This window comes from Meriones unguiculatus, chromosome 21 (assembly GCF_030254825.1).
Source record: "Meriones unguiculatus strain TT.TT164.6M chromosome 21, Bangor_MerUng_6.1, whole genome shotgun sequence".
NCBI classification, from domain to species: domain Eukaryota; kingdom Metazoa; phylum Chordata; class Mammalia; order Rodentia; family Muridae; genus Meriones; species Meriones unguiculatus.
Window position 1 is genome coordinate 33875098 of NC_083368.1, and position 24301 is coordinate 33899398.

Consider the following 24301-nt stretch of genomic DNA (forward strand, 5'->3'; position numbering starts at 1 on the left):
TGTACCAATGTAAGAATATATCTTTCAAGAAAGACAGGCTAAGACAGACACAATCTTCTGCTCCATAGCTCTTTAGCTATGGTCTTTTAAAAAAAGGGCGACCCGTGGCGAGCTGCTTTGTAATGTTTTCACCTGGGCCTTCACCTTGACAGAGAGGAGAGGAGGTGTCCCCAAATTCCTTAAAAGCTTGTTCCAAATTCTTTCAAAGCTTGTCTGTGTGACCTTGGACCATAACTGCTTTAGGGAATTAGTTCCAGACGTAGTTTTTGAAAAGAAGTTAGGGGTTTCCACAAACCTTTTCTTTTTGTATCGATGTGACTTGTCTTTGCTTTACCTATAAAAAATGAACCCTGGAATAAACCCACACTGCTTCAGTCATACTGACAGCCCTCTCAAGCTGATCCTGTGTGTAGTGTGATTTGTTTTAATTATTTTAATCCTCACTCCCCACTCAGGTACTGTTTGACTCTGCTGGCGGGCTCTGGCAGTTTGTGTAGAAAGCGTGGATAAAACTACATCCACAGGACACTTCAGAAAACTCGGCAGCTTGCGAGAGTCTGTTATCAGATGGAGAGGTGGGATGCAGAAGAAGGCAGCAGTTGGTAGGAATTGAGTCAGCAGCATGCTTGGCTTCCAGAAACAGGAACATGTTTTGGACTACATGAGCCCTTCCAGTTTCATTGGCAATAAGAAGACTGACAGGGTACGGCCTTATTGATGATAAGAAGCATGAAGTCTGGAACAGCTTTTGTTACATTTAAGAAGATATAGAGATAAAGCATATATATATATATATATATATATATACACACACACACACGTATATAATATATTATATAAATATCCTTTTAGCACGTGTTTCATTTTATTGGTGATGGATAGCTTTCAAATTCCAAGGTCTGGAATACTTTTTCCTGGTACTAGGTATACAGGGATAAGCTCCTGGGATGTCATTCCTTGTACTAGAAAGAGGCTAGAAATGGTACAAACTGCCACGAGGAAGCCATCAATCAGGCAGGGGATGGTGGTGAGACAAGAGTTAGTGGCGAAGGTGGTGCTAGCATAGAATCATGAAGAGCAAATCAAAATAGACACTTGGATGACGTGGTGAAAATAACAGTCTTCGAAGGAGAATAGCAAACACCGAGAGCAGGTTGAGAAGTACAGAGAGAAAAAAAACGGAGAAAAAAGCAAGTGGGGAAACGTCTTCCTTTAGAGGAGGCAAGCAGAGATGATGGAGCAGGCTCCCTGGGACTAAGCGTGGGATGCATTCAAACAAAAGACTGCTTTGAATGTTGATCCCTTCCCCTTTGCATCCCGAAAGAGGTGGGAGACGAAAGTGTGTGCGTGTGTGTGTGTGTGTGTGTGTGTGTGTGTATGCATGCATTGGAGGAGGTCAATGGAGAGTGAGGAGCAATGTACTTCCTTTACACAGAAGCTGTTACTAACACCAAGATGAGGTGAGCGGACCTCTGCAGTTGCTTGACGTCACACTAATTGTGTAGGCAAGGCCTTCTCACACACACTCACGCGCTCACTCATTTACTTACACCTGAAGATTCATGTGCGCATGCACACCCCCGACTATTTATTTAATATAATGTATTAAGACATATTAATTAATTAATAAATATATATTAAGATCTTAATGTATGGATGTAGTGTGTTTATATGTATAAAGTTTCAGCTCACCCAGAGTAGAGGTCTCTGCAACTGTTTAGTTTTTGAATTTTATTTTAATTGTGTTTGTGTGTGTGCACGCACTTGTAAATGTGAGCACAGATGTCAGTGCTGGGCAGAAGGGCGTTAGATCCCTTTGTGCTGAACTTAGGTGGTTGGTTATTAGCCACCTGAAGTGGGTGTTGAAAACTGAACTCAGGTCCTCTGTGAGAGTAGCAAGTGCTCTTAACTGCTGAGCTGTCTTTTTAGCGCTACGTTCACATTCTTCTTAGTTAAATCTCTGGTTTCCTAGAGAAGAAACAAAATCAGAAAAGTGATTTCATTTACAACAGATTTTATTGAGCAGTTAGAGTGTGACTCATTGCAAGGGAAACGTCTTGACTGAATGCGTCTATTTGGGAATACGCATTTAGGATATAGAATGACTGCTGCTTCTGTGGGCCAAGCTCTGTGCCCTCCAAAGTATTCCATAACTGATTGAGAGAAAAAGGAGAAAACTGTGTGGTTATAATGAAGCCAATAGTGTCATGAAAATGCTGTAGGCTATAAAGAGTGGCTACAGTATAAGAAATGCCAATTCACATCGTTGAACTAATATGCCTTCCTAGATTACTTTTATGCCGTATGCCAGAGGGCCCTCGATGGAAAATCCTAGGTAGAAGGACACTCTCTCTATGTTCCTTCCACTTCTGAGTGAACCCGAATACACGGAAGTCACCGGTATTTTTATTTTTGCTTCTGTTCCGTATTCCACAGAGATGAGCTTGCCTTCAGCCTGGCCATCCAGCAGGCGTAGGAGGTCTTTGACCTCTCTCTTTTCCCACACTACCCCACTCTGCCAGAAGGAATTTGAATCTTGCACTTCGCTGAAGTACCGTTCGATTTCGGCCTTGTGGACAAGACTGTGAAGACCCTTCTTCTGCCCCAGGTAGAAGAGCGTGCTCGGCTGTCTGGACCTGCACATGCGCCTGTACTGTCTCCGGAAGGACCGATTCAGGGAGGAGACGTATTTTTCTATTAAGGTGGAATCTTGATCTAGCTCTTTGTTTTCCGGCCAGAACAAGAGGCAAGCCAGGAAATACGGATCAGGATGCGGGTGGCTGAGCCCCACAATCTGCAGGACCTCTCGGAGCTTCGTTTTCAGCGTGTTAAATGGCAGGATGTACTTGGAGCTGGGTTTGAGGCAACTGAGAATAATGTTGGCCAAAATGAAATTTTGTGTCTCTTTTGTCAGCCCTTTTGTTAGCCGCTTGTTTTGCAGTAACAGGAAGCTGTAATCTTTCACTATATTTTCCATGTTGTTAACTTCTTTGTGGTTTGGGTTTAGATATTCGAGGAGTCCCGAAAACGTGTCTGCTCTCCAGGCTTCTATGCGTTTCCTACAGGTCTCCTCTTGAAGTAACAGATCTTCTTTGCCCTGTAACACGTTGGTATCCAATTGGCAGAAGAGTTCTGAGTATTTCTTGAAACTCCGGGTGACTTTCTTCATTAGTAAGAGTTCTGTCATTTCTTTTGGGGTGTTCCTTGGTTTCAGAAGACCCATATAATCCAAAAAAAAGTCAAAGCACCTTTTCAGATCCGACTGTAAATTCTGTAGGTGGAATGTAAAGTTGCTGAGAGCAACATAATATTCATCTTTGGGGTCTGGAGGGGTGATCCCCTTTCCAGATAAAAAGTGTACCATAGATTCTTTCAACATTTCATTTTCTTTGTGGAAAAGCGGGGTGAGCTGAAGAAGCTGGATAGTGTCAAGACCTACTTCTATTTCACCGAAGAAGCCAGCTGTATTGTATGTGTCATATCTTCTTTGGGACCTCTGTGGAGACCAGGCTTCAGTTTCATAGTCTTTGCTATCAGTTTGCTGCTGAGACTCTTTGAAAGCTTTGGAGGCTTTTTCAGCAATTTCTAGAAAATGTTTTAGATCATCCACACTAATAGTTTTACAGCTCTTATTTTCACCCAACCACTGTTTGATCTCACTTTTGTAAACTTGACCGAGCGTATCTGAAATATAGGAATTCTTAGGTGCTTTCCTTTTGGCCAAATTTGCCCAGACCAGAGCCGTGCTAAAGTTCTTCTCTTTAATATAGAAGTGTCTTGCCAAAGCTTGACAAATGAATGCATTTTGTGGGAACCGATCACTTCCTGCTGTCAAGACGTTTTCCGTTTCCTCATTCTGCAGTTCCTCAATTAAGGGGGAAAACAGTGTGTCTGTTTCGGCTCCATGCTCCTTGCGTTGTCTTGTAAGTAAAAGAGTTTGCACATCATGCTTAAATTTGTCTCTTCCTATTCCAGAATCATAGAATATATTGTCTTTTAGCATATTCAGTGCAATTTGACACTTATCCATTCCGTAGCTCACTTCCAGTTCTTTTAAGCAGTAGATGGCAATTAGAGGGTGAATGATACGTATACCAGTGTATCTCCCGTATTCTGAAACTTCAGTTCTTATTAGAAGTGTGGAATAGGTTCCCATGTTGTCTTCTACACTTTCAGGTTTCCCATATTTACTGGTGTAAGTGATTCCAAGAAATATTTCACACTGTGAGACTGAAATTGTAGAGTCTGTAACATAGGAGTTGAGTAATGCCAGGTAAGAAATGAGCTGGGCTTTCCTGCTGGAAGCGTCCAGGTCTTTCAGTGTGTTCTTCACCACATTTTTTATGTAGGTCCTGTCAAAATTGCCTTTCAAGATCATGAAGGAATAAAAGTTTTCACAGTTCTTATACTCCTTTTCAATTTCCTGTAGTTTGGCCTCAAAGGCTCTTTGTTCTTTGGGAGAAAGTTGGTATTTGAGTGAAATGCTGTCCGCTAACTTTGCACTTTCATCTGGATTCTGAGATCTCATGCAGTTCAGGATTATTACTAGTGTCTTTTCATATCTCAGACCCTTTTCTGCTATAAAGGAATTGATGGCATTCTGCAGAATGTAGGTGTTTTCTTGATCTTCAAAATCATCCACAAGGAGAAGAACGGGAATGTAGTCCTGGTGGCTGGTAGCTTTGTAGCTGAACAGCTTGCTTACTTGTTCTCCAATCTCTGCAAAATCAGTTGCTTTGTTTTTCAGTACAGCGCATCGGAACTTCTGCTTTAGGTCCCAGAGAACATGCATAGCCAATGTAGTACCGCCACATCCTGGGTGGTGGTACAGGTTGATGACTTTGGCAAAGATCGGCTTAGGGGAGTCTGCACACTGCTGTATTAAAGTAGTAAGTTCTTCAAACCTATCCCTTTTCACAAAAGCTGAAGAATAGTTTTCAGAAGAAAAATAGAAGTTCCACCAGGATACTTTGCCTCCTCGATAAAAGTGTTCTTCTCTCGATTTCTTAAACTCTAGGAATTCAGATTCATCTTTCTCTATGTCTGTGTCTCTACACTCATTTTCACAGAGGATTTCCAGTGCAGTCAGGATATCTTCCTCCATTTTCTCCAGAATAACGGAGGAGGATCCACAGGAAGGCAAAAATCTTCTTGAAGACTGAATGACTGATTTCAGCTTAAGGATAGTATTGTTGATCAGTTCTAAATTTAAAGTGGAAATACTGTGTTTTTCTAAATCATCTTCGATTCCCAGTCTTACTTGTAGTAGATCACTCCATCGTTGGTAGATATCTGAGTTAACACAGATACACAACGTATTGTCCATTCCATTGAAAACTTGATAGAAAGCACAGAAAGTCTCAATGAGTGGATCTTTTTGGTTTTCTACTGGAGAAAGCAAGAGGAACACCACCAAGACCTTCCCTTTCACTAAAATATTTTCATCTGTGAGGAATGAAATAAGTCTTCTAACCCCAGAAGCCCTTTCTTTCTGCCATGCTTGTGGCTCTAGAGGTTGACAGGACTCATCTGTCAAGTCTACTCTGCCATTGCAGAAGATCCAGCTGGGCTGCTCATAAAGTTTCAGAGAAGAAATTTTCTCTTCTATGGAAGTTTTTTCTTCATACTGACTGGGCAGGTGAAGGTTTGCAACTCTGCTTTCTCTGTAAGCCTTGACCACTCCCTTGACCCGAGAGAAAGGATCAAAATCCAGCACAGCAAACAATTTAATTTCCTTTATAAAATCTAAGTGCTCTGTTTGATTTGGTGCACATTTATTTGTTACAAGAATGTACCAGTCGTAGTAGGATTTATCCAGTGAGCCTTGGTGTCTGGTCAAAAGTTTAGACAGTTTTAGTCCTTCGCTCTCTTTCTTCACCACCACCCTACGCTGTTCTTCTTCAGCCTCCTTTCTAGACTTTGTCCATGTCTTTAAATTCTCTAGAAATTTTTTGAACTCTCTATCCCGCTGCTTGACATTGGCCAGGATATTCTTAGAGCTAGCTCCCTCTCTCACAAACAATGAACTATCTTTGCTCTGTTTCCATGTTTTATCTGTGCAACTTTGCATCATAATGTAGAAATACTTTTCTTTACATATGGAATGTTTAGGAATAACATCTACCTCTATGACAAATCTATTAGATGGAGTATTGTTATGTAGTAGGACTTCCACAAACCTTGGTTCCCGTATACATGCCCTAGCTTCCTTGATGTCACTGTCTTCAAAATACTTTGTGATCATTACATTGAAGTGATTAATAAAGACATCTTTATTGGTGACTTTCACACCAACAATTTCTCCGTGTGGTTTGTCTTTCACTCCAAAATGGATAGTGCCATTGGTGCGTGAGTTCATACAAGCTGCTGCAAATCTGAAGACTTCATTGCTAAATTTCATCTTAAGGTCCTCTTCTGTGGCTGCTTCTGTGTTTGTGAAGGCTTTGAACTCATGTACTGGGTCAATTAAATTGAGTGGCCCTGTTTCAGGCACTCGTAGAATAGAATGTTCTATATATTGTTTGGCTTCATGGAAAGAATCAAACGGGTAGGGCATGCAAGCCATCTGTTCTGGTTTGGGATGACTACCTTCCATGTCTTTAGTTGCTATATCACTAAATGCATTTTCTTCCTTAGGGCTTGGCTCTTGCTCTTCATTCTGTCCTGTCTCTCTGAGATCGTGAGCACTATTGGATGAAACTGATTTTTCTTCTTCATTTTTGGTCGTTTTTTGGTGTTCTTTTATCGAGAGCTTTGTATTAGTTAATTGTCTGGAATCTTGATTGTCACTTTCAGGGGAACTGTTCAATTTGTTATACATACGCCTTATCAGAAGTGCAGGACCCCGTGGTAACCCCATTTCCCTAAGATCCTTTTCAGTTAGTTCTTGAAGGACCATCCCTGTTACCTCCTCATTGAGCAAGATTTGAGCATATTTCTCATCAATGTTAAGGTCTTCAGTTATCCACTTTTTCACATGTTCTTTGGTCCAGTCTTTTATCATTTTAGGTTGAGTTGTTTGTCCATTCATGGCCAAGCTTCAAATTTGTTCCTTGGAAAAAAGTAATACAATAATATTTTAGCATTATATTTTATCACTAACATCACACAGCCAACTTGGTATGTAACATTATACAAATAGATATATGATATTTCTCAAGAATAACTTAAAACTGCTTCATAGTCATTCTTTAGTTTTACAGTCCTAATTACAAGCAATTGTAATTGTGATAGTGAAATAGGCAGTAGCTGTGAGCTAAGCGAAAAAACCCTTTTGTCTTTGATGACTTTCCTTTTTAGACTTATCTATGTGGAAGTTAGGGTTTTGTGACATAAACTAGAATCTTCAGTAACAACATACTTTTCATAGAAGAATATTTTAGTTAAACTTCAAATATATGAACATCCACAAAAATTAGTATCCCAGACTCAAACTGATCAGCAAATAGGGCAATGATCTGAATAGGCCAAAGCAACACTGAGAACATAAAGAACAATGTGGAGGTATCATTCCTGATCTCAAAATTATACCCTGGAGCCATAGTGACAAAACAACATGGATTTAACACAAGGACAGATTCGTAGACTAGAGGATCTAGAAATAATACCTATAGCCACAGTAATCTAAACTTCCACCCAAATGTCAAAAGCACATATTGGAAAAAAAGACTACCTAACCAACGGATGTCTATGGCGAACTAGATGTTCACACAAAGAAGAATAAAACCAGGCAACTAGTTCTAACTCAGCACAAAATCCAATTGAAAATGAATCAAAGTCTTAATGTAAGATCTGAAACTTGACTGAGGATAATATAGCTAAAATATTTCAATATATAGGCATGTAACAGGTTTGGCAGAAATGAAGGTACCTAAAAAGATATCTAAAGAGATACCCATGTCTCTCAATTTTGCTGTCAGACTATTGAAATATTGGATCCCAAAGGATCCGGAATTTCCCTTGGGCTGGAAAAGAAAAAGGCCCCAGCTAGAGAGAGAAGTTCCCTCCCAGAAGCAGATTCACACATTTCTAAAGCCTTATCAGACAAGTTGAGACCTAAGCCCAGACGATGATGGGTCTTGGTGGGCGGGACCAAATCTTGACCACGACTGCTTAAAGGTGTATATTCTCAGCCTTCTCTTTTAACTTTAATTTCACGTTAGGACACAGAAGAAGGATAATGAGGCTGCAATGAATACATATCATGTTTCTGATTTCCACTTTTTTTCCTCTTCTAATTGGCTTATTAAACAAAAACGACTGGACTTGATTTGGGGCACAGGCTGTAATCCCCAAGTTTGGTAACAGACATAACAAAAGCTTTCCGAAAGGACTTCAGTAGCATAGAAAATAATTCTAAGAACTGACGTATGGGATGATATGAAATTTAAAATCTTCTGCACAGTAAAGGGAACAATTACCAGAGGAAATAGACAGTCATTAGCAACTATATGTCAAATCCAGGATTGATATATAAAATACATAAGTAACTCTAAAATAACCAAACAAATCATTTAACCAGTAAATAAGCTAATGAGCTAAATAGTTTTCAAAAGAAGAAAAACAAATGGCCAAAATTTATTTGAAAAAACAAACAAACAAACAAACAAACAAACTGTCAACATCCTTAGGCACCAGAGGAATGCAAACTAAAACTGCTTTGAGATTCCATCTCACCCCATGTAGAATGACTGTCCTTGAGGAAACAAATGACAACAGATACTGGCCAGTTGTAGGGAAAGAGGAACCCTTCTTTACAGCTTGGGGGAATGGAAACTGGTATAGCCATTATGGAAATCAGTTTACCAAAAACTATAAACAGAGTTGCCATTATAATCCAGTTCTATGGTCCTAGTACATAATCAGAGGGCTCTACATCTCATCTACAGAGGTACTTGAGAATATTTGTTTATTGCTTTACTGTTAATGATTATTTACTATTATATTTACTATTGATTTATCTTTTAGTTAAACAATGGCTATTCCTAAACCATCTTTATACCCAAATCACCACACAGACACTAGGATTTATTTAATTAACCTAGAGCACAATGCTGGGAAATAATTACTCCATCCTAAACCTCCAAGCAGACAGAACTTCCTCCCACATTATATTTGCTTTTTCCCACATTATATTCAGATTTCCCACATTATATTTGCTTTTTAGTCATATCTTAGATCCAGTTTATTTCTCCTGATGTTTTCAGGTCCCTTCCCACTCTTCTTTCTCTTCCCCTCTGGAACATGATGTCCCATCCTGTTCTCTCCATTGCTCAGCATTGGCTGGTTGTTTTATTGACAACACAGAGAACAAATGATAGCATGTTTACACAAAGTTGAGACAGATGATATTTAGAATAAGCATCACAATGCAATGTCTGGATTGAAACAAGATAGTAGGGTAGAGAAATCAGCATTTGAATGAACAAGGGTAAATTGTATACATTCCATAAAAACATGATACCAACACTTCACTATAGTGAGCCAGACTAAACGTATGTTAACAGATGAAGAGATCAAAACATGTGGTGCACAGATGCAGAAACTCACAATCAAACACGGGGTGGAGTGCAGGGAAACTTGTGGAAGAGTGTGGGGAAGGATAGAAGGACAAAGAGGGGACAGGAGTTCCACAAGAAGACCAACAGGCCAACTTTCCAGGGCCCAGGGTGGTTTGTGGTAACTGAAGCATCAACCAAGAACCGCGCCTGGGCTGGACCTAGGCCCCCTACACAGATGTAGTGGATGGACAGCCCCATCCTCATATGGGCTCCCTAGTATGGGGAATGGGGGATCACTCTGACATGGAGTCTGTTGCCTGCTTTTCAATCACTTTCCTCTGGTGGGGCTGCCTCAGCAGGCCACAGAAGCCACATAAGCTCAGTCCTGATATTACTTGATATGCTGGAGTAGGGTGGGAAATCCCCTTGTCTGAGGAGTAGGAGAGGGAGGATAGGGAAAACAAGGAGAATAGGTGGGACTGGGAAGAGAGAAGGGAGGAGGCTATGACCGGGATGTAAAATGAATAAATAAAAATAAAAATAATGAAAAAAAACCTGACAGGCAGTTGGTAAAACTGCCAAGAACTACAGGACAACCAAAGAAAACCCGGGGGTGTATGTGGATGTATTTGGGGAGAAAGGTGGTGCACATAAACAAATGAATTTTATTTACAATAGTAGTAAAGAAAAAACAATCATTATACTTACAGGAAAATGGATGGAACTGTGAGTGAAGCAACCTAGTCTCAGACAGACAAATGCCACACACTTTCTCTCATATGAGGAACTTAAATTTTAATTTTTATAAGGTGTGTGTGGAGAGAGAAAGTGAATGTGTGTGTGTGTTTGTGTGAAACTAGAAAGGGCAACATGAGAAGGGAAAGGAGGTCTTAAAAGGGAAGAAAGGGGGCAGAATAGGGAGGTAATAGAATACACGTGACATATAAGTAGAAAGAGAGCTACCAGGAGTCCAAGAAAACCTGCAGCAGTAGGACAAGGAGGGGGTTACTGGAAGAGGAAAATTACCAAAAACGAAGTATAGGAAAATGCTGTGATGAAACTTATTACCTGGTATACTGACTCAACAAAACAAATATTAAGTAATGTCTGTTTAAAATTACTAATGTATGAACCACTACTTATATAAAATATAACAAAATATAGGTTTAACCTAATTGTGTTTGGCATGTTTTGCACAAACTCACCAGGAGGCTCATCTCCAAGCTTGATAAAGGAAACTAGGTGAGAAGAACCGGGGTTTGAGAGTGCAAGGGCTATGATGGGCCAAAGCTATGATGGGAAAAGTGATGGCCAGAAGGATTGGCAAAGGCTGTAGCCTTGTAGCCATTGAGGAGCTTCCACTCCAGTGAATTTCTTCCTGCTTGCCTTAGTGTCTTGGATTCTTTTAGTTACTTTTGGCTCCAATCTGAGATCATGACCAATCCCAAGCTAATCAAGAGGTACAATGAACCCTATAAATGTATTTCAGATGAGGTGGGCGTGGTCTCAAGAGGTTCCACAAAAAGTCGTGTATTTATTGTACTTTATTCATTCAACAAGAAGTTATTGCGTATCTATGATGTTCAAGGCATAATGTTAAAATCAGTGGTGACCCAAACAGATGTGAGATTCTTTCAGGAAACTCGTAACTCCATTTAGGAGGAGTAAAAATATAAATCATGCAAGTTACCCAAGCATACTCAAAAAAGTTTAGAATGATAAGTTGTGGTAGGTGTGAGACATAGGGAGGGATGTTGGGCTGGGGATATGTGAGGAGGATAGGAAAAAAATGTGAGACTGTCTTCTGTGAGGTTAAAGGTGGGAAGGAGGAGGAGAATAGTGCCCGGGAGTCTGACTGAAGGAGCTGAGTCATAGTCTACTGAGGCTTCTTCAGTACTGATTGGTAGTCTCAGGTATAAGGTATGTGTGTTCTAGCAGCAGACAGTTTCTCTGAACCAAGGGCCAGCCAAAGGAATACAAACAAGTAGCTTTTTCTTCTAGTCTCAGAACTGAGGGGCCAACCCTGATCTTCCTGCTTCTCTACAGACATGCATAGTGCCCATGTTTTGATTTGAATCTAGTGTTTCAAATGTTTGGGAGGGCAGTGAAACCTTTATGGGGTGAGAGTTGGACTTAACTGCCCAGGCCCGAGGGGAATTTAACAGGTACCCGAGGAGGAGTGAATGAAGGAACAAAAGCCACAAAGAAGGAGAGCAAGTCTCAAATCTGATCAAGCTCTCGTTTATTTGAAACATTTCACACAACTTTATAGGGAGAAGGCAGGAAGGGGAAATGCGTCAGCAGGATAGTTTATGGCACAAGAGATAGCAGGGTGGTTTATCATGCGAAATACCACAAGAATATTAGCTAAGATATCTCAAGATGCTCTAGCCTAACGAGCACATGTCTCACAAGTTCGTGGAACATAAATCTCTCATCCATGACCTTAAAGGTCCCAGTTCAGCTGTTGATAACTTTCCACTAGTTGTCTTTGGCTCCCAGCACTTATCTGGCAGAAGTAGCTCACTAGGAACAGGCCTTTGAAGTTTATTTCTGATCCCTAGTTCCTGATTTCATCTTGGCCTTCTGGTCTACCGTGGTATGAACAACTCTCCTCAGCTGTAGTCCCTTACGACCACAAGGTCATGCCTAAGAACATGAACCCAAAGAAAACTGAAACTGTGAGCCAGAATATCTATTCTTCCTTTAAATGGTTTCTATTAGGATTTTGTCAGAGCAACACAAAAATAGCTAATTCATTCATCTCAGGTAAAACTGAAGAGAGGAGCTTTGCCATACCATACATTTATGAGCTCTAGATAGAACTGATAGTATAGGCAGTTACCCAATATGTTCTTGAAGGGTTTGCTGAAGATATTTTATAAAAGAGGCTGATTTTTAAAATTGCTCTCTTTTGTATGGGATGTTGAAAATATAAATATCTCAGATTCAGGGTCAGGAGCCTCATCAACTGAGCTGTCCAAGCCTTTGGCTCTCCCCTGAGAGGTTCTGCCCAGCAATGGATGGAAACAGAAACTGAGACTAACAGCCAAAAATTGGGGGAAGCATAGGGAGTCTTGTAGAAGGGTGGAGAGGGGGTTGGGGGGGGGAGATAGAATGACCTGGAGCAGACAGGAGCTCCACAAAAAGACCAACATTCCCAACTAACCTGGGCCTGGAAGGGCTTACTGAGACGGAAGCACCAACCAAGGACACTGCATGGACTAGACCTAAGCTCTCTACACATATATACACACATATAAAATAGGAAAAGTAAAGACATGTACACAATGAACCTGAGAGTGCTTTGACATCCAGGGCTCCAGTTAAGAAGGAAAAAAGCAGAGGGACCTGGGGAGGCCCAGACACCTCCCACCACGATGGTGACAGCCCCACACCAACCCATCATCAGCTACCTGATGAATGTGTCAAATGCTAACATTCAGAGAATGGCCCTACTAGAACCCACCAACTCCTGCTCCAACCCAGCTCTGGGCTCCCATCTTTACAGGTAACTGTGCTTTTGCCCTCAAATATTACCCACCGGGGGGAAGTCTGTTCCCTCAGAAGTAGATTGTTATCAATGCAGATTCTACTTGCGTTTTTTCTCAACTCCCTTCCGAAACGTCCTCAACTTTGCTGTACCCTATTTGACTGGTATTCAGTCTGCAAACCACATCTATACATGCTGAGAGAGATATTCCCTGTGTGCTGCGTGCTGTGAGTTATTATTAGTAATTAAGATTGAAATAAAAGAGCGTGCACCTGTCTGAGCCCATTATTGAGGTCGGCAGGACTGTCAGGCAAACTGATGCCTCTAAGCCACAGAGCCTTGTGAATTTACTGTAATTCAATTAACTTTGACACTGTGGAGAGGCACACGGGCGTCAGTCTAAATTTCTGGCACAGGGTGCTTGTGACAGCGTCTCTGGCTGCTTTCACAACTTGTATTTATTGTGTTAGATAATACCTACAACCTCAGACTCCCGGTTTCACCGCTTCTTACAATCTTGCTGCTGTCATCCTGGCCTAAGCCACAAGCCATCGCTTTGAAAATTCTGTTTCAGTTGTACAGCAATTTATTTTTATGCTGTGGTTTTAGTCTAGTTCCCCACCTAATTATGTTTTCAGCATAGTAGTAACAGTTTTGTTGACTGTCAGTGGAGCCCCCCAACTGCTCAAAAACTTCTCATTTCACCGGAAGCAAAAGCTGAATGTTCTGTTCTGCAGGCTCTGTCCACATGCTGTGCTTTGCCGCCGCCAATCTGTCTCCTCTAGCCACCGGCTTGTTTTGCTGATTCCTACACACAGCGGCCTACTGCAGAATAGGTCCAACTAGCTATTTCCTCTGCTCAGACTGCTCTCTTGTCCACGCCTCCATTGCTCCCTTCCTCACCCCTTCAGTCCTTTACGCAAACTCATGGAGGCCTCTGTTGATGCCTTTGCCAACAGTGTTAAGCAAGCCTCTCTTCTCCCTCCAGCCCTTTCATCTACTCGTCCTTGTTTCATTTTTTCTTTTTAAGATCCACACACAACATGTTTTACTTGTCTTTCTCATCGTGTCTCAGGAACTAAGGTATAATATGTAGAAAATAGACAGGTTTTATTTCTCATTCACAGGTGAATCCTTGAGGCCCAGTATTTGCTGAATGAAGAGATTGTAATTTTTACAATTAGTGAAATAATCATGTTTTTTTTATGGAAATTCATGGTTTAGCAATGTCTGTGTAACAAAGAACTTAGAAATCTCTTCATTTTATTATCCAGAGACAAGGCCTAATTGCAATTTCTAAGTTAACTATTCACCATAACTAAGAGAAGGGTATTTTCTCTTAGTTAAGAGAAGTTAGTAAACATACATTCTTCAGGGACCTGAAGGTCTGTCGTGGACCCTAGTTTTTATCAGTTGCCTTAATTATGGCCTCTGAATGAGAGTCTTTCTCACACCGGCTTTTCTGTGGAGTTGGTCTCTTTCTACCCAAGATGCTCAGCTCTCTACAATTCTAATCACCCTTGCAGTTCTGGGAAAATGGACTCTCCTTTGAAGATGCTCCTGTCGTGCTTGGCACACTGGCCCTGGTCTGTGTTAGGTGGTACCCTCTCTTGGCCAGAAACATCTCCCAGCAACTCAGGCCACCAACTGTTTTCTTGTAATATCACAAAGACTGTGATATTGTAACAAGCTCCAGGCTTCCTCTTCTCTGCTGGTCAGTAGTTACAGCTATTTTTATATACCTTACCCTATAAGGTAAGCACATTAGGATGTCCTGTTTACTGGTGACTGCGTGCCTAGTGACAACTGTGAATGGTTGTGTATGTGAGGTGTGTGTGTGTTTTCTGGTATGTAAAGTGTATGATGTGGAAAGTGTGTGGTGCACAGTGTTGTGTGTTTATAGTGTAGGGTGTGATAGTTGGTGTTATTTGTGTGCCATGTGTGTGGTGTGTTTATATGGTATGCATGCATACCTGTATGTGTGTGTGAGATGTGGAGCTGGTGGGATCTTTGTTTTTGTGTCAGCTCACACAATGGCAGCTTCCCTTCATTACTGTTTGCTTTACAGGAAAATAGAAGCTTCCGTCTTAGATCCAGTGGCTGCCATCTGTTCTCCTCATTTTATCTCTTGCTTATTACACAAGTTTCTTCACTATTCAAGGATGAAGATCTGGGCAACTTAGACTAAAATTAAGAAGTTAAGAAAGAAAAAAAAAGTAGTTGGGATATAGTTCCATGGCAGAGTTCTTGTCTATCATGTGCAAGGTCCTGCTTCAACCCCCAGGACTAAAAAAAAAAGAAAAAGATGTAGCCCCTTTATATCATTACAAACTTCCTCAGCTCCCTATCTCTACAATGGTAGTTGAAGAGTAAAGCCCTCCTCCCTTATTTCTCTCTCTCTCTTCCCTTCTCTCCCTCCCCCTTTCCTTCCCTCTTTCTCTCCCTCCTTGTCCTCCTCTCTCAGTCTCCGCTGGTAGACACGCATTCTACTCTGAGCTACATTTAGGACGCTTTCACGTGGTTTGTGCTCCCCCGCCCCCGTCATATAAAATGTCCGAAGAACATTTTCTATGTCCCTGCAGCTCAACACAGAAGCTGTGTTTTAGAGTGACAACGGTGTGGGGAGAGAAGTGTTGCTAATGCCTCCACAGAATCCCTCGCTTGTTTTCATGACCTCAACTTTAAACTGGCCTGTAGGCATATTTTAAGCACACAGGCTTTTGATACTGAGCAAAGAGCTCTACCGTGTGCACATAGGGAAGGAGCTGTGATCAGGAAAACCGTGTGATGGTTAAAGTAGGGCTCTGCCCAGCCAGGCTGTTTCAGAAGAGGGGGCGATAGGAGGGAGCACATGGCTGTTTTCCTTCACCTGCTTCAGAGGAAATGCATAGGGCGTGGAGGGGAGCCTCTTTGTCAGCATGGGAGAGGGATGCTGCTTTTACTGTTTTCTTTGGGGTGCAGCAGAGTAAAAAAAAAGTGTTTTGTCATGGCTGCTGATTTCAAGGGACCTGCCCCTGAGCAGCAGCCCAGCATCCGGCCTTCAGCCTGGCTGGAGCTCAATAGGGCACACCCTGCTCTCACACTTGGAGGAAATGAAACTGTAGAGCAGTAAGTTTCATTTTCCTGAAATGTATGTTACAGCAATACTTTTTTTTTTTTCCTCACGTGGTCACTACATGCTGGCTGCAAAGGCAGGACTGGATGAAAATGGTGACTAAACTTTGCAAGTTTCTCTCTTTGGTTAGGTGTAACTTTTGGCATGTTTTATAGGACAGAAGTTTGTAGTTGGTTATTTTGTTCTACATCGTTCTGCACGCTTGGATTCTTGATGGTCCCCAGTCCCTTCCACCTCCAGAATATTCTGCACGTTCACTTGCCAGGCTCTCTACGGTAAGCCCTGGCCCCAGCTAACAGTACATGTACAAAAGAAACGATGCTTCGCTTTCCTTCTTGAACATTTAATAAGAAATAACATACACGTTTGGAAAAGTAAGCATTTTAAAAGATAGGATTCAGTATTCAGAATTAGGGTTTTTTTTTTTTTGTTTTGTTTTAAAGACGGCATCTCATAGAGCTTGGGATGGGATGTGGATTCAAAATATTGCTGGGGCTACCTTCAAAGCTCTGATTCTCCCGCTTCAGTTGCTGGGGTTGCAATTGACTTTAGACGTTAGCTTTTAAAGCTTAAAGCTGTTAAGGATAGTAAATAAGCCTTTAAGATTAGAAATTGGGGATGGAGAGCTGGCTCAGTGGTTAAGAGCACTGGTAGCTCTTCCAGAGGATCTGGGTTCAATTCCCAGCGCCCACATGGCAGCTCACAACTGTCTGCAACTCCAGTTTGAAGGAATCTGACTCCCTCACACTGACATACAAGCAGCAGGCAAAACAGCAATTCATATAAAATAAATGCAATATTAAATAAACAAAAATAAATAAATAAATAAATAAATAAATAAAGATGGGAAACTTACCAAAGCTTTTCCGGAAACTTCTTTTTGTATTAGAAACTTGAGGTGTGTGTTCTTGGAGCTATTTGGTCTGGAATGTGGCGGAATCACACTCTTTCAGTCAACAGGAAGCAGGACAGAGCTGGTCCTTTTGCAGTTTTCCTGAAAACGTATTTGTAAAGCATATATTACCTCAAACAAACAAAAACATCTTCAGTGTTAACATCACAGCAAATTAAAATGCAACCAGATGGACTGTGGTCTAGGAATTGTTTAGGGTGTATTTTTCCCCTTTAACTTTCTACCCCAAGCATTTTAAAACATACACTTTATGGAATGGTGAAAGGAATATTCTTTCCCTAGACGGCATCTTTTCCCAGGCTTAAACCATTTTAATTAGATAAACACCTAAAAGCATGCTGTTTGCAAGCTTGCCTTTCTTCTCTCCCACTCAGTTCCTGTGCTGCTGTGTAACTCTTCAGCTGATTACCCCGCCTTTTGGGTCCAAGCCCAACCCCCCACCTCTGGTCTCTCCTGAACTGCAGGAAAAGCTCAGCAGCTCAGTTTCCCTCTTGTAGTTTTCAGTCCTTTCAGAGATTTCTGTAAATCTCCTGGAGGGACTGGGTTACAAACACTAGTAACATCCCACCAATATTCTGTTCACTGTCCTCACTGGCTTCCATCTGACTGACAGTGCAAAGCCATACATGAAAAGGCGTGCTGCTACCTCTCTGCTATTACACTGCTTTTTCATCTCTCTGAATCAGATCTAGCTGCTTGGCCGTCTTGTTGCTCCTTGCTGCAGATGGTGTAAGCTCCTGTTTGGGGCTGTTCATCTCTCTGGAATCCTCTTGGTTCTTGGTTCTGAATTTTCTTGAGGTCTTTTATCAAATATTGCCTTCTTATGGGGCACTGCTTGGAGGCCTTATTGGCCCCATTAACCAGCATTTCTTATTCCTTTTCTGGATTTATTTTTTATTTATTAAGAACTTATCACAAACAAATATTTCATATACTTTAACTTACTCATCTTGTTTAATTTGACTCATTCATTATTTTATTACTACATGAGACCGAGTTTTCGTGCTCACTACCTACAGTGTCATATCATATGCTGGCTTCTTAAAAAAACTTGCTGAATAAATGGAATACATTCTTACAATGAAAATTTACATTTTTGAAAGCTTTCAAGCTATCAGTGTTTGTAGGTACTTGGCTTACTAGGTACTTGGCTAGGATGGGAGACAGCAATCCGGGGAATCTCTTTAGTACTCCCCTCATTAGGCTAGAACAACCTCCAGATTCTATCAACTGGTCACACAAAAAGAAAGTTTTAGAAAAAGGCAAGGCGATGAATCAGCAGATTTTTTCTTTTTTGAAGTCCTTGCAAGCGTCTAGTTTCACAACATACTTTCTCAGCTTCCTGTTGGGGCACTCAGTCCCAGAGGAGGCCACTTCTCCTACATGGTAGCCCTGAATGAGGCTTCTTGGTGTTCCAGACCTCAGTGTCCACTGCAGAAGCTGAATCCTTGCCAGGGACTTGCCCCATTCCATAGGCTCCCCTGGTCAGGGCCAGAGGCAGTGTTGGATTCCAGTCCAGGGCACTCAGTTAAATATTTAACTGGCCGCTCATCCTCTGTTTATCAAGAAGGCTGGGGACAGATCCCCTCTTTGGATGTAGCAAAAGGGGGAAACAGAAATTCCAACAAGACTCAGTATTCTAGAAAACACTGTACATCAGGAATTTCCTCTGCGGCCCATTTCCTTCTGCCAGGCCGTGACTGCTGCCAAAAACATCAGAGCTGTAATCGCTCATTCAAAACAAGAGGCTGCCAAAGGGATAGACAGACACATTCTCAGATAGAAAACACTTCGACTTCCTAAATTTCAACCTTGTTAAGTGGAACATCTTGTCTCAATATGACATTCTAAACTCTTCGAAAATTCCCTTAGAAATGCCAATATGTCAAAAATTCCCCAACCTACTTCCAACATGCCAGCAGTGCGGAGCATGATTCAAATCTATGATATTCAGCAAAGCTTTTAAAATCCTTAGCATTTTATGAATTTTAAGCGCATCTGGATGGGTAGCGTTGGAAGGAAGCAAATCAAATTGCTGTCATTGGCTTGAACAACCTTTGAGAATGTCAAACTGCAAATCTTTGCTGCTTAGAACTCCTCGGCTTTCCTGGTTTGTTTTTTTTTTGTTTGTTTTTGTTTTTACTCACAGATTTTACTTATATTTGTCTAGAGTATCATTTCTTTATGAAATGGACTACTACAGCTCAATTAAACCAAATCAAATCATAATCATCTGAACTGTTTGCAAATGTGCCTATTAGCTAAATTTATAATCTTGTATTTGCCTAGTACAGCCCAAGTTTTAAATACAGAAAGCACAAGAGCAAACCAAGGCTTGCCTGTTTTAAAGTGTGAATACAAAACATATTGTTAACCACGTTAATTATTCAAAGCAGCTCCAGGATGCCAAGACTCCAGAGAACATGGCAGTTTTTACTCTCTGATGCTGAGCTAGAAAGACAAACAGACCTTTACCTCAGGGGTCCTAGACAGTGCCCTTGATCTCCAAGCCCTCAGGAGGGCTGTTTAAAGAGAAAGGTTCCAGTTGTAGCTCAGCCCCACAGGGCTACACACTCTCTGATGGTCCAGTACAGTGAGACTCAACACAAGCAGTACAGTTTTGTTTTCCTGAAGAACACACTGACACAACGCCATAAACCAAACCAAACCAAAATAACAGCAACAGCAGAAACCCCTCCACTTCTTCCACTCTATTGCTGCTTGAAACAGACGAGAAGGGGAAAATTAAATGGCTAGCTCTGGACAGCGTTGCCTTTGATGAAGTGCAAGCAACACTTTTAAAGGCATCTAACATTACGTAGAATAGGAAGGTAGAAATTGACATAATCACAATAGATCCTAGATACCACTGTAAGTATTTGTTGTTGTTTAGTTTCCTGACTCCCTTTTTGTTATTTTTCTATTTTTCTTTTCCTGCCCATTTGGCATAATGAGAAGCCCACTCATTACTCTGACCAGCTCTCACCATTGTAATTGTAATTACCCGAGCATTTCTGTCCAGGAAAGCATTTGCAAGTTAAAGCATCAGTTAAATAGACTCCTACAAATATTATGTGCTGCTGTTACTAATCAACTTAATATTTTATACACAATGCTTCATTAACAAGTGTGTATTGATAAAAAAAAATACAGCTAGAACTTTAAGAAATAGCTTTTTCATTATAGCCATAAAAATGAGGAAAGATTTTGTAGCTCAGAAACTTACCAGAATTTTCCTGGAAACTTTATTATTCTAGAAACTTGAAACCAGTAACATTAAAGCTGTGTTCTTTTCTTCAGATACAGTTCTAAGCATCCTGTTCAAAACCGAAAAACTTGGGCGGTTAAAGCTGCAGAGTTCTCTGCCTTCAGTGCTTTGCCTCTGTGGACTCTGGCGCAGAATCAGAATGAGGAAGTAGTTTCAGTTTTGGTTTAGTTCATAATCTTGAAGAGAGAGTTCTTTATAGGGCTGGGGGCTGTAGCCCAGTGGTAGAGCGTGTGTTTAGTATGCATAGGGCTCTGTGTTTGGTCCCCAGGGACATAGGAAACAAACAAACACATTATAGAAAACTATCAGTAACTGTGAACCGTGGGTAACAATTTTTTTCACCAGACATGTTTTTAGGTCACAACAGCTAAGAAATTGGAGAGAATACAAACACAAAGAAATCAGAAATATCAGGAAAAAAATACAGTCTTGTAGTGAGCTTAGCACCTGTTATTGGTTGATTTATATCTCCCCCAAATTCCTAAACCAAAGTTCTAACTTTAAGATTCTGGCTGTATTTGGATATAAAGTTTACTTGGACAACAAATGGAATTAAGATTATTGATAACCTTTAAGGGCTTGATTGAAAAACAACACTGAGTCTGATACAAAGCAGATGCCTTTTCCTGTGGGCTATAATTCAGGACAATGTGTGTGTGTGTGTGCATGTGTGTGTGCGTGTGTGTGTGTGTGTGTGTGTGTGTTTGCATAGGTACAAGAATGTTTTTGTAGATATATCCATTGGGAAAGGAAGTATTTCTTCATTAATTAATTTGTTCACTTTATGGCCTTTTTGCAGCCCCCTCTCTCCTCCCCTCCCAGTCCCACCCTTACACCATTCTTCCCCTTCTCTTCAGGGAAGGGGAGCCCCCTATTGGTACCAACCCACCCTAGCACCCCAAGTTGCAGCAGGACTAAGCGCATCCTCTCCCACTGAGGCCAGACAAAGCAGCCCAGCTAAGCGAAAGGGATCCAAAGGCAGCTAACAAATTATCCCCTCTTCCACCCTCCAATTGTTAGGGGACCCACAGAAAGATCAAGCTGCACATCTGCTACATATGTGTAAGGGCTCTTAGTTCCAGCCCATGCATGCTCCTTGGTTGGTGGTTAAGTCTGTGAGCTCCCATGGGCCCAGGTTACTTTATCCTGTAGTTCTTCTTGTGATGCCCTTGACCTCTCCAGCTCTGGGAGGGAGGACTTTAGAAGAAGGGGGGTAATGTGATACAAGTGATAAAAGTGATCTGACAGGAGAAATGGGAAAAGAGAGACTCCTTAAGGAGGAGAAGGAGGGAGTTAAATACAGAAGAAGGTGGGACTAAAGGAGAGTAGCAGGATACAGTTGATTTGATAGAGAATATAGAAAAAGAGAGGGCTCTTTAGGGAATGGGCAGGGAAGTGAGTATAGAAGATATGGGTAAAGTACCAGAAAATAATAATATCTGAAAAATTCATGAGGAATCATATACCATTACAGGGCTTTTGGACAAGTTACACCTCTGTGGCTTGGCCAGTCACAGCACACATAGCTCATCTCATAGGTCAGGCTGGCTCTATTCTACCAGCAGCTGCTGCCCTTGGTTGCTGGCTCACAGTCCTGGATTCTTCAATATCTTGAGATCTCCACTGCAACTCTTCTGATAACCACAGAAGAGTTCAGAGAATAATTGGAATTTGTTAAAAATTCTCCAAAAAAAAAGTCAGATTAAGCAAGTTCTTGCTAGTTAAATTTAGGAAACTTAGAACACCAAAACTAACTGTAGAAATACATCATGACCCATCGAATGACAGAGAAACCATGAAAATATAAACAAAACGGTAAAGGAAAAGATTTGTGAGGATATCATACATATTTCATAACATTTCAAATTTCATCTTCACAAAATACTTTCAAAAGACAAAAAGGAGAGAAGCTAGCATCACTGCCAGGAAGCCTAGTCAGTGGACCCTTTCACTAGAACTCACAGCTCATCCGAATGAATGTCATCTGCAGTGGGACAAATGGTAATCAGGTACCATCGAGTTTGGTTCTCTGCTTAGTCAGCCTCCATGTAAAGCGTCTCGTCACGTACTGACGGACATTAGGAACTCTGTCATTCCTTCTCAGCCATGAGAGACTTATACTCTGTCCATTTCTACCCTTTGATTTTTGGATCTGGAATCTTGGCTAGTAGAGTAACGTTACCATATCTTAGACACGGATTCAGAGCACATATGACCTTCTGGAGAATCTTGACACTTCATGTGTGCCATAGCCAAGTCCTAACAGGTTACTGCTTGTCTATCAACCCTGTCGCTTCTGAACGTGGGGAGGTTAGACCATGGTTTCTGTGAACAGGACCTACTGCTGAGCTTTCTCTCCCCTGCTCCCCGTATGAAATTAGTTTCTTGCCACATTACCTTTTCCTGTTAAAAAGGAATGACTTTCAGGTGAGCACCAATGACTGTACGAAGTACAATTTCACCAATATTCAGTTTCGTGAGATCGATGAGTTCACTGGGCCTGCTTACACACTGTTATCAGCGAGGCGTTACTTACAGGAGTGTGTGTGGCCCCAAACAGCTGCATCACTGTCACACGCCACTTCGTGAATGGAGCTCTCACAAAAGCTGCACGAAGTCCCAATTTCAATCAAGCTTCCATTTCTTCTTTTTTATGAGGTCCAGTTGGATCCAACACAACTCGACCATCACATCAATACAGAAAGGAAAGGTGGATTGCAATCAAGCAGCTACTGATAGATAAGGGACACAGAACAGACTCCAGAGTTGAATTGTAACCCCTGAGCCCAAATCACAAAAGCCACAAAAGCCAAAATCATCTTTGCCAAGTTACAGTTACATTTTCAGCCAGTCAAGATTCGGGGATAGGGGACGTTAAGAGACGTTTCTTTATGGTACACTTATCTTGATCTCATTGGTTGGTTTGCTCAGCTGTGGTGGAGAAACTTGCCCAGCATTCATGTCTCATTGCCAACCAGGATGTCACTCATCCAGAGAGGTCTTGGGAACTTAAACTTTGCTTGACTCCTATTCAAAATGGTAGTCTCATTCAAAATGGCTTCAGTTTAGTTTCTTCTTGCTTTATGTAGTCTTTCACCTCTCAAGAACACCTCGAGCTGGGGAAGCAGGGGCTCCTGACTTCCTTCAGGAGTGTCAGTGGCTTCATTTCCATTACCATAGGCTTGCTAGCACTGTAGCAACTGTATTGTACTTTGGGTTTACTTTTTATTTGTTTACTTATTGCCATGGCTACCAGGAGGAAAGCCCAAGATGGCACCAAGTTATGTCTGGGATAAAAAAGCCACCATACGACATTCTACCCATTTCCTCTTTGTCATGGTTTCCTACGCCAGGCCATTATTAAGGCTCCCCTCTGCATGCTGAATGCTTCCCTTCTATGAAAGGTCACACGGGGAATTATATTTTCTCATTTTTACCCCACTGTCATTTTTATGAGCATTGTATCCCTCCCATCGGCTCCCTATTTTAAAAACCTGCTCTAAGCCACTCCACTTTGTCTGAAGCACTGGTTTTTTTCAGGATGTGCATTGCCCAGGAGACTCCATCTTCCAAGCAGCTTTTTACTCCATTGAGAAGGAAAAGGGAGACTGGGAGCCCTGTGTGGATCCAGAATGACATCATCTTTCAGGTCTCACTCATTCAGCACACATTGGCATCACTTATTTCTAGGAGTGGAAAGAGAGCCAGTCTGTATATTTACTGGGTAAACTGAGACTGGAGGAGCACATGGGTATTCTAAAATCATATCAGAGAAACCAGGTCCAAGAACTTACAGACATGTCAGACCAAGGAAAGGGTATAACTCTGCACTGGTTGGTTTTGTGTATCAACTTGGCACAAGCCAGAGTCATCACATCAGAGAGAAGGAGCCTCAGTTGAGAAAACACCTCTATGAGATCAATAGGGGAGGGAAGGTATCTTATCTCATGGTGGGGTATCTGTGCTGGGTAGCCCACCAACCTTGTGGTATAACATTCATGACACAGAAAAA

General features: G+C 41.5%; 1 protein-coding gene across 4 annotated transcripts; it reads right to left on the minus strand.

The window, feature by feature from the left end:
* Positions 1-1997: 1997 nt before the first annotated feature.
* Samd9l (sterile alpha motif domain containing 9 like) lies at positions 1998-20415 on the minus strand. 4 transcript variants are annotated; one of them, XM_021653226.2, is made up of 3 exons: positions 20248-20415; positions 16965-17102; positions 1998-7051 (listed from the first exon to the last, which is right to left on the minus strand). In XM_021653226.2, exon 3 carries the CDS (start codon positions 7028-7030, stop codon positions 2285-2287), a length of 4746 nt encoding a protein of 1581 aa, XP_021508901.1. In that variant the 5' UTR covers positions 7031-7051; positions 16965-17102; positions 20248-20415; the 3' UTR covers positions 1998-2284. The 4 variants fall into 4 exon arrangements, with proteins under 4 accessions (XP_021508901.1, XP_060230241.1, XP_060230242.1 ...); XM_060374258.1 differs by lacking the exon at positions 20248-20415 and adding an exon at positions 19497-19518; XM_060374259.1 differs by lacking the exon at positions 20248-20415 and adding an exon at positions 17349-17389.
* Between the last annotated feature and the right edge of the window lie 3886 nt (positions 20416-24301).